At 40.0% G+C, this 11,433-nt stretch overlaps 1 protein-coding gene across 1 annotated transcript; it reads right to left on the bottom strand.

The window, feature by feature from the left end:
* Positions 1-321: 321 nt before the first annotated feature.
* oaz1b (ornithine decarboxylase antizyme 1b) lies at positions 322-6,844 on the bottom strand. The gene is given in 6 exon segments (XM_083793455.1): positions 322-1,652; positions 1,809-1,894; positions 2,264-2,436; positions 3,603-3,689; positions 3,691-3,742; positions 6,539-6,844. Coding segments are annotated over 6 exon segments (654 nt in total). The 5' UTR covers positions 6,664-6,844; the 3' UTR covers positions 322-1,521.
* Between the last annotated feature and the right edge of the window lie 4,589 nt (positions 6,845-11,433).

The raw sequence follows: 11,433 nt of genomic DNA, 5'->3' as shown, positions 1-11,433 counted from the left end.
ATATAGAACCATTTCCTATTATGTGATCAAAGTTCTAAGAATAATTCAATATTCATCTGGTGCACTGCATTAAAGTTTTACAGACCACATTCTACCATAGCCCATAAAACAAATTCTGCTCCATGTTGCTCAAAGAAACGAGGTTTCTTTTAGCTGCAGAAACCCTACTCATGACTGTCGATTGTGCAATATTTATCATTGGCACTGGTTTCTGGGTGGGAAGTGCGCTTATCTTGATACACCACTGGAATGTCAACATTTAAAAGCAGAATTATAAATGACCCACTTCACACATGAACAAGATGTATTCTAAGTAAAAAGCCATGTGTAATGTTTTTTAATCATCACAGAAGCACAACAGTACCAATATAGGTGAACAACAAATTACTATTGTGAAAAAAGTTAAGGAATGCTAATTTAAACAGAACGTCACAGCAATTTTTTTAAATACCAAAACAAAATGCAATTTTAAGATCGGGTATACATGACAAAGAAAAAGCACTTTGGATAATTCACTTTCCTTACACGTACCGATACCCCAGTCTATGTATCTTTCATTTTTAAAATCAATCTCATACAACAGCATTCACATTTGCATTACATCTCACTTTGCTACTCTAAAGGGGATATGAAGTACCAAATAATTACTGGAGGTGCTACTTAAAAGCAACACATTTCACAATACTTTATAGGCTTTCGCAAATGACATTAGTGCTCTATAATAACTGGTCCTGATGATGCACATTTGTAATTCAAATTGGAGAAGACATGAGGGACACGTTTACAGTTCACCTTTAGCCAGTTACACAAAAGCTGGAGTACCCAAGAGTGTAAACCTGATGACCTTTTTGTTGTACATTCAAGAAATGAATAATCATCCTTAACCTATCGAATATGAAATACAAAGACAAAACAGAATGAGAAGTAATAAGTCTCCGACATCTAGGAATTGCAACAAAAATGCTCAAAGTTTAAGAACACTTTTATATAGCAATTCATCTTAAATGATAATCGTACATAAAGATAAATGCGTGGAAAAAGGAAAACGCATGTCTAAACTATCCTTGGAATACAACATTGTGTACAGGGGATGTGAGCACTTGAGTCACAAAAAAGGGAATGGAAGCTAAAGCGGGAGGGTTTTACAGAGTTGGTGGTATATTACTGAGGCAGGTGCAAAAATGTGGGAAAGGTAGTAGATGGGAAGTTTGGGAGTTGATGGTATATGGTAGAAGATAAGTGATGTTTGGTAAAACATGTAAAAGGGATTTTAACCACTTGAACCCTATATACTTACCTTGACTGGGGTCCCCCAGGGCTTACTTTGTCCTAGCCTTTCCTTCTACACAAAATCTTTATGCTGACAATAGTCAACCTACAAGCTCACCATGTGTTGCGGGCTTGTAGATCTACCATTTCACAATAAGTTTGCTCCAGAATAGACGCTAGGTTTCAAGTGGTTAAGAAATTATAGAGGGATGGAGATAGAATAGGGGGAGGGCGGAGCGGTTGTTCCGAGAGTTACTCTTCGTCGGAGGAGTCCCTGTCGAAATTGTAGGCCATGAAGAGAACATCTGGTCGAGGTGGGACGAGGGCATGGCCCGGTTTCACTATCTCAAAGCCCAGGAAGCTGAATGTACGCACCAGCTTGGCTGTAGGGTTTGAACAGTAGCATGAATGTTAGAAAAAGTATTGGCTAATATGTACATTCAAAACAAATAAGTATTTATGTTTGTATTTGTAAGATTGGTACATTGGTATGCACTATGCAGGTATTGCTTGAATGCAAGGGCTGTGCTGGTACATACCACGATCATCTCTATTCTTGTAAAAGCAGACAAACACGCTGACAACTTTCAGATGTTCTTCAGCATACTCTAAAAGAGCAGCAAAACTAGAGAGAAAAGAGGTGATTTAGCCTTAATAAATGTCACGACACACACGTAATTGTACTGGAATGTGAACACACATTTATCTTGGTTCTACATGCAGACATTCCCATGCAGCCTGCCTTGTTCACATTAGATTTCTTTGTCATGCGACAGTATCGTGTGGAAAAATCCAATCTACAAGCTCACAACACGCTTTGTGAACTAGTAGATCTACTTTAGAACAAATGTAGACATTTTTCGCCACCCCTGCTGACAAGATCAAAAAGCTCACAAAAGATTTGGTGTAGACAGACAAAACAGCTACAGTTGAATCTCAGTGACGTTTTACTAAGGTATAGGGTTTAAGTGGATAAACTCCTTTCTTGTCTCACCTTTCTTTACTGCCTTCGGGAAGAGGGTCAAGAGGTATCTCCACATACAGGGCGTTGCCGCTTAACACAGCATCCCATTGTATCGCCTTGGTAACGGTGGGGCGGCTTTGGAAGTGAAGAATCCCAGGGCGACCGCTCCCCGCTGGCTCCTCAGTCACAGTCAACTTCCTGTCCTGGGGACAAAAAACATAACAGTAATGCCAATGTTATTAGTGTACGGTAATATCTAAGCATGTTCTGATGTTTCTTATTTTGATGTGATGTGTTCCTCTGAGTACAAACGATAGCGAATGCAGTCAGGGAGGGAAATGAGTTGCAATGACTCCTAACTTAAATGTAAAAATGTGTTCAATATTGGGGGGGGGGGGGGGGGCAATTAGCAACACAGGTTAGATGTAATCTCTGAGCTTTGTCTCAAACAGGCAGAAAGTAAAATTGTTCTGGGTGTCTACAGGTTAACAGTGTGTTCAATTTCATTTTTTTTTCTGTGCCTTTATGTACGATATCCTTCAAGTCCTAGCTGCTAGAGATAGTACTCCATTCCCACATCGAGGTGTATATTTCACTACAAGAAATTCTACAGTTGTGTACGTGCTTGTACACTTAATACTAAAACAATGTGTACCTTTTTTGTGACTGTAAACGTATAAATGTGTATATCCAGTCCGTATCACAATGTGTAAGGCTATAACTTGGAGATTATAATCTTTATATATTTTGCTATATTGAAATATTTCTCACTACCAATATACTTTTCAGTGATTTTGCGGAACCTCTGTCCATTATTTCCACTGACTTTGAGCTAGCATATACAGACTTTCATATATATATATATATATATATATATATATATAATTTCATTATGAGAAAAAAACCCACCCATAGTCAGGGCCACACCAAGCATGTCCATTTCGATGGCTGTTATGACTGGCCTTGCTGCATATGATAATAGCTTTTTTTTAATTAGTCTCACATTACTCCTGACATCCAAATACATCAGATACTAACTGTAACAGATCCCCCCCACCCCAAAATAAATAAACAGCAACAGTGACAATATTACCCATCACTATGTACCTCACATCAAGTTCGAACTTGCATATAATTCTGATACTTAAATTGTCATTACTGCTGCAATTGTAAACACTTTCTAGTAAGCAAAACACAGAAGAAATGCTACATCTGTAAAAATCCTGAAAAGATGCATTGTGGGTTTGATCGGCCATTTTCACTTGTTTGGGTCCCAGGAGGGGAGACATCAATTCTCTTTTGGGTCCTAGGCTAAAACGTTTGGGAACCACTCCAAACTATACACACATGTACATGCACAGAGACTTACTGAGTAGAGTGGCCGTGCTGAAGGAGTGTGATCCCGTGTACCATTCCCCCGCCCACCTGGGATCTTCAAAGGTGGGTGAGGGGCATCAGGAACACCACAGAGGCCCTGGGTGGCGGGAACTACTACAGTGCAGGGACATGCTAGATGAAAGATACACAGATGAATACAATTGTGATTTTGTTTCCCCCCTCTTACATCCATTTCCATTCTACGATGGAATAAGCATACCATTTAGAATCTAACCAAAAACAATTATGGACATTGGACATTATATTTGGACAAAACAAACCTGTACCTTGATATGAACACAGAATACACACTTATCAATAGAGTACACCAAGGGTAGCGATATTGCATGGAATTGGAAAAGTAATCTAACCCCTCTTTTTTCTTCTTAAAATTGCTAAATACAAAGCACAAGTCCTAGGTATTGACGATTTGATTATTTGCATTACAAAACACAAAGTCAAACAATACGATATGTTGCCGTTTACATCGATATACTTGTATTCTAAATTCGATGCAGTTACTATATTGTTAGACCATAGTAATGGTTGCGCCCAGGGCACAACTCCTTGGATGTTACGATATTGTTAGACCATATTAATGGCTGCGCCCAGGGCACCCCTCCTTGGATGTTACTATATTGTTAGACCTTAGTAATGGCTGCGCCCAGGGCACCTCTCCCTTTGTCTTCAAGCAAGCTGCCAAAAAATCCTAATGGGTTGCCAATTTCAACCAATTAGGAGAGAATACCCATTAACTATCAGCTACAATTGTTTGAGTTAACATTTCTTCTTCCAATTTGTAATATCCTCTCCCGACTCAATTTTCTGTTTACCAAAGAGCTCGGTATACAGGGAGACTATTTTATTGAACAAAGTAAACACAATGATTACCGTCAGAAGAGACATTTTAAATAATATTTTGGGTCAACCAAGAAATATTACTACCCGATATTGAAACTGCTTCGTGATTGTGTGATCTGATTTGATCGAGCATCTGTGTCAGTCATTTTATATTTTTGGGGTTGGCCATTAAAAAAATAGCAGTACAACCTCACAGCGTGTCACTTTGTACGAGCTTGTACATCTGCTATTTTTCAATATTTTTAAGAAATCTTGAAAGTGAGAACTACTGATTTAGAAGGTATTTGCCTCAAATCTTAAAGACTTAATAGAATATAAGTCAGACAGAATTGATAGTTGTGGACCAGAGTAGACGCAAGAGCTGGGTTGTCACATTGGTGTCATGTGCTCACGTTTGTGTCATATTACTGTACAATAGATTGGCAGTTGACTTACTAAAGCGACAACTACCCAATAGTGAATAGTAAATAGTCTGACCATTGACCAATCACTCCAAATCCTGCATGGGACATCCATCTCTCTCAACCACAACTTATTACACCAAAAACAGAAAAGGAACCATATGACACATCAGTCATCACCAACCTTTCAAGACAATGCTGTTCGTAATTAGCTTCTGTTGGATGATCCTTTCATTCATTAATCGTGTTTTACAACCATATTATTTTGAACTATTATGTTAGGACATTTTGGATGTCATGGAATGGAAATGAGGTATATTTGAGCACATTCCGTGCTGAGTAACAAACCCTGGAATATGACACCGTCGTCATTGGTTCATGAGGAATGTACTAGAAGCAGCATAGAGAACGAAGCCACCTCACAACATGCAATCAAAACACCTAACCGAACAAATTTGAAGATCCACGAATCACTAGTTATTTTGTAGTGCTGTCATCAGATTTAATACCATGGCATAGGAAATACCATAAAATGTGTGAGTGAGAACGCAGGTGGGGGTACGTATGCCCATTGTTTACACTTAGTAAAATAAGTAGTTAATCTGTAATTACATTATCATAATAATCTCAAACTCAAAGACAATTGTTTTTGTGTTGCATTTGCTGCAACTGTGGTTGACAGGTTTCTCTTGAATAAGGAAGTCCACTCACTGGGTCTTTAAATCCGGGTTTCTAGCCGAGTCACTTTTCTCGATGTTCAAGTAAACGTTGGCTACGTTAGTATTGGGTTATTTACTTATTTCTGTGCATAAACTGCAAAAAGAAAATGCGTGTTTTATAATTAGACCTAATTAAATTAAATTCGATAATTTTTCGACGATTAACCTAACGGTTTAATGCCAGACAAAACTTAACTATCGTAGCAGCAACGTACATTTGTCTAAATAAATTTATAACAAACCAATATGGCAAATTATTCTCAGCTACAATCTTAAACGTTATCGGGATAGATAAGATAACCCAACACGTTGGCGGTGTTGGGTGAAATCACCGAAAGATGAATCAAACAACGTCATGTAACCTTATTTGGACGAGTTACACCCGAAATTGTGACCTGCCACATTCCGGGACCTCGCAAACCAGTTTCGCAATTTTAACTAATTCACTGAAGCGAGAGCATGTTGAGAGCAAAAGTCCTGTCAACATTTAAACCCATATTAGGTACAAACTGTTGCATATTAATTTGTATGGCCATCCAGTTACAAAATGTGAAAAGCTGGAAAAACAAGGAACCTTCCCAATTGCTGAGGGGGAAAAATAAACTATGTAATACTATCCTTAAGTGACCTGGCAGTGACAGTACAATGAACAACCTCTTTAGAGTGTAAGACTAGCTCTGGTCCATAGCTCTAAAATGCAACGGCAGCAACGGGCATTTAATTAGGGATATGGACCAGAGCTACTCAAAGACCAATAGACAATAAAATAAGTCACCGATAAACAGTGACACCCGAGGCCACATAATTCCATAAGTTGCCAATGTCGGTGTAATACCCGTTCCTACTTCGTTAGCTTAGCTTTAGGTCCCCATCCCCCACACCACAGCTAGCTAGTAGCTAGCTAGCTAGCTAAAGCTACATATTTTCACCGTGTCACTTTCACTTACTTTCCAATCATATCACAGATACTACTATTTAAATCCGCCATGGTAGTAAAAATACTGCTGTGTCCTTCTTTTTCGCGAGCAAAGCAATGACTGTTCAGGATCCGCTGGAGGTTGGATTTTACCATCCGGCCTCGGAGAGAGACACGACGGGCTGACTGCTCACTGCTCTTGTCGGTTGTAGAATGATCATTCGATGAGACGGTGGCTCAAGTAACCTCGCGTGACGCGTCACCACCAGGCTTTCCATCCGCAGTACCTGTGGAAAGCTTGGATTATACTGCAGAGCCATCTAATAGAAGAGTTGCGATATTGAGGGGGCAGAAACCGAGCGCTCGAGCGAGTGTCCATGCAGCCTGAACTGAGACGAGCTGGAGTTTGAAATACATTGTTTTCAATGCCAACTGTTGTTGTTTTACATGCCAACTGTTTTAAAGTATTCTACAGTAACAACTAAAGTATTTTTTAATGTATATATAACGATTACTACAAAACAATCTAATATAAAGGGATTTAAGATCATTAAAACTGGGCTGTTGCCTGAGTCCAATGCATTTATGTCTACTTCCGGTCCAGGACTTGTCCCAGTTGGTTTTCCCCATTCTCAATAGAAGTCTATGTCTGTCTGTCTGTCTGTCTGTCTGTGTGTGTGTGTGTGTGTGTGTGTGTGTGTGTGTGTGTGTGTGTGTGTGTGTGTGTGTGTGTGTGTGTGTGTGTGTGTGTATATATATATATTATGCATTTGGTAGTTCTGTAGTAGGCCTACACATACAGATGATGTGCATATGTATGCACATCATTGTGCCTATTGTTGCGAACGCAGTGAGCCACTTAGTATGACAGCAAGGGCTGAATGTCTGTGTGTCACGCTGTTACACCACCCGCCCGCCACCAGAGGGCGCAGCTAGACAGCAAGGGCTGACGCAGCTAGACAGCAAGGGCTGAATGTCTGTGTGTCCCGCTGTTACACCACCCGCCGCTGCTTAACAACGACACTGTCTTAGTATGACACACACACACACACACACACACACACACACACACACAGGGCGCAGCTGTAGCACACACACACACACACACACACACACACACACACACGCACACAACCACACACACACGAGCTGCGTTCGCTTCCCGCGTTTGCGTCTTACTTGTATATATAGGCCAAAGGCCATACAGTAGAACAGTGTGCAGGAGATATGTCACAATCTCACAGTGGATACAGTGCTCCTTCAGTACAGTACTACTACAAAAAAGGCTTATATTTCACATCCAGGAATTCACATAATAGACACTATTTTATAATTAGTGTGGGCAACCAGACTCTTGTAACTGTGACACTTTATTATTTCACTGGAGTAGTCTTTATTTTGACGCTTTATACCTCCCACACTGTACGCTGTACGCCAGGGGTCCTCAACTAGAAATGATGAAGGTCCACAATTCTTTTTTGAATAAGACTGAGGTCCGGTCCCATGCGCGGCGTCCTTCGGAGAGCGGGGCTCTATGCCCGTTTAGTATGGTCAAGCCAAGCTTATACAAATCAGATCCCCTTCCACCCAACCAATAATGGGGTGCAGAGTGCAGGCCCGGAGTGGAACTCCAAATCAGGCCGGGAGTTATACGCCCTGGCAGGCCACACTGCGCGCGCGCATAGCGCGAGCCAGAATTTTGGAGGCCCTTGGGGGACATTTTAGGGGCCTTTGCAGCAATTTCACATGAGAAATGTACCATCTGATGTTATTTATATTATTAACTTAAAAAAAAAAAAAAAAAAAAATCTTTTTTTTTTTTTTTTTTTTTTTTTTTTGGGTGGTCCGCAAAGAGGTGGTCCGCGGTCCGGTCGCGGACCGCGGTCCGCCAGTTGAGTACCCCTGCTGTACGCACTTGAGCCATATGTCAAATTGACCGGAAAAATCGGGAATCGTGTGCTTGTATTTTGTTAAGAGAAATGTTGTATAGTTTAATTGATATGAATTTATTAGTGAATTAAATTTCCCCATTGACATGAATGGGAAAATTAGGGATAATTCAACATTATCCCTAAAATTATTTAACCCTAAAATTTTATCGGTCGGCCTCATGGTGGCGCTATAACAGCCCACTTTACCTTTTGGCTTATAACTCTTGAACCGTAGGTCGTAAAATCAAAATTATTTTTTCCCTGGATTCCTTTGGTCATGACGCATCTCCCCATATAGGCCACGCCCATGGCCTATATGGCCCGCCATGATAGATTTTCCGCCATTTTGAATTTTGTCCAAAACACACTTTTTGCTTTTCCTCCTACAGATTTTGTCCAAATCTCACAGAAATCGGCACACGTGATCTCTGGACCCATCCAATTAAAACTGAACTGCAGAATTTTTAAAGTGCGTATCGTTCGGCCGTAATCGTCTTCCGAAGTTAGTAGGAGGGGCCTATATCACAAAAAATGCCATAAATCACGAACGGAATGTCCAATCCATCCCACATTTCAATCACATGTCCGGGGTGGTTCAATCAACCAAGTTCTAAAAGCAATCTATTTTCATCCATAGGGGGCGCCGCAAATGCGAGAAATGTAACCGTTTGTCGCAAAAACATGAATTTCGGGGGTTAAATCCCCTCCGAATTACTTACGCATGATCTAAGCCGTGACTTGAAATTGTAATTGGCTGGCAATACTAGTGGGAGGGGCATGTGTAAGCCACTGCGGCAACCACACTCTGCAATTTTTTTAAATTGCGAATTTTCTAGTTTGTGACGCCTTTGACAGATGTTTGTAGAAGTCGTTCAGTTATTGTTACATCATTTTGTAATTAACCTCTTAAGTCCTACATAATATATACACTTAGTCGCACAACAATGTTCAATTGTAAAAATGGCTGATCTACAATCTCACAACACAGCATTGTGAGGCTGTTTTTGAACATTTGTAATTTCACATGTTTCAAGTGATTAAAGGATGGATGGCTTTGCCGGCATTTAATGTGAATCACCACCAGCCCAGGTGAAATGTATGCATAGTTCTTGTGAGGCTGGAATCTATTTTACAGTATGGCTCTAGATGCGGAACATAGAAATGTTATGTCAGATTTTCACATTCAGAACCGTGTTAATCAGACCAGTGTGTGTCCATGTGGAAACCTCGTATGAATCTGATCTCAGGTCAGAATGGGTTAATCAGACCAGTGTGTGTCCATGTGGAAACCTCGTATGAATCTGATCTCAGGTCAGAATGGGTTAAATACTACTGAAGTTTCACTTGTAAGTTTGGGTAAGAAACTGTTTTGTTTTTGTTTTTTTTATCAGCTTGCAGAGACTTTTTGTCTAATCACGTGGTCTGGTTCTTTATTTTCTTTACTTTATACGATAAAGCGTCCAGTACAGGAGTTATGTACAATTTGTCAATTTGCAGGTATTTAGAACAAAATTATAGACTCAAAATCTATGCTGCAAGTGCTCCGTCTTCCAATAAATAAGGTTCATCAAGTAGAAATACATGTTTGGTTATGGTGACATACATTTTGTGCGTTGTACATTTACATGACATTGGCAGTTATAAATAAAATTGATATCAATTAACATGTTTTGAGTACTGAGTTATTTCACCGAGCTGGTTCAGTTCAGGTGAAGAAGTTTAAATGGTTTAATGTTTGAAATTATGTTAATAAATTTATTATTAGCCAAATTTGTTTGATACATATCAAGTAGTGTCTAATGGGGGTCTAATGGGGGCTCAACAAATGTGGATTTGGGAACAACTGCAGACTGCAGTACAGTATTAAGTTATTAACAGATCCCTGATTGATCTAAAAACGAATCCACAAATCACCAACAACACAGCAATAAGGCATTGAAACGTTTCCTTTGGAAAGTCAGAAAGTGACGTGCAAAATAAAAAATAAAATCTGCCAATTTATACACACTATGTTACACGTATACCGACGGTAGGATACCGTGTCTTTTAGGGGCGTTTCTGTGGTCAAGATAGGGCTTTTTTTGGGTAGGCTACTGTAGCCTACCTGTCAGTTCTGCTGCTGGAGTCGGGTCTTCATGTAGGCTATAGCCTATGTGGTCTTCAATGTATAGCCTATGTGGCGTGAACACTAAATCCAGGCTAAAATCGCGAGATAGTCAGCAAGTCATTAATTACAGAAGTATTTCACACACCTTTGATTCGCTGTAATAAAGGAACTAAAAGGTGATGAAGCAGAGGGAAACACAAAAGTCAGTTGGCAGCGCCACAGCCCAGCGACACCCACGTTGTGGCCAGAAATGTCACTCCGTTTGTAAGCTAAAGGATCCCACATAATGTAGGTTTGTAATAATGTAGTTTTTTGATGAATTGAACAATGTGGACTTTTGATGAATTGAACAATGTGGACCCTCTTAAACAAGTGTAATGCTTAATTGGGTCGTCCACTCACAGTTAACAGTCTTTGTATTGAGTTTGTGCTTGAAATGTACTGTAATTCTACAAACTATTAATAAAATATTTAAATCAATCAATCAAACCAGAGCTAGACTACACCATGATATATTATTAGGAGTACAATAACTTGGCATTGTGAATAAAAAGGTATTAGCCACAGTGGGGTTGCAGTGTAATGTAATGCTGAAGGTTTAATCACAGGGCTGTCTGCTTTATGTATTATGATTAAACGTGCATTCTGGTATATTGTGAATCAATGATTGAGAAAAACATCAGAGGGGTTTGAACCCGTGAAGTTACATAAAGTTGTATTCAAAGTCGGGTGTCTAAACCGCTAGACCACTGAGGACGCTGCCAGGAAGGGGACTCATGTCTGTATTGACTATTTATAAGCCGTGACGTAACCCGCTTCCGGGTCTTACTCAAGAAAGCTCCACGTCGGCCTCGCGGGCGTGGCCTCACGTCACACCCGGAAGGAAGT

The sequence above is a fragment of the Protomyctophum parallelum genome (genome assembly GCF_964188405.1).
Source record: "Protomyctophum parallelum genome assembly, chromosome: 21".
NCBI classification, from domain to species: domain Eukaryota; kingdom Metazoa; phylum Chordata; class Actinopteri; order Myctophiformes; family Myctophidae; genus Protomyctophum; species Protomyctophum parallelum.
Note: the sequence above shows the minus strand (reverse complement) of the source record. Positions and strands in the feature narration are given on the sequence as shown.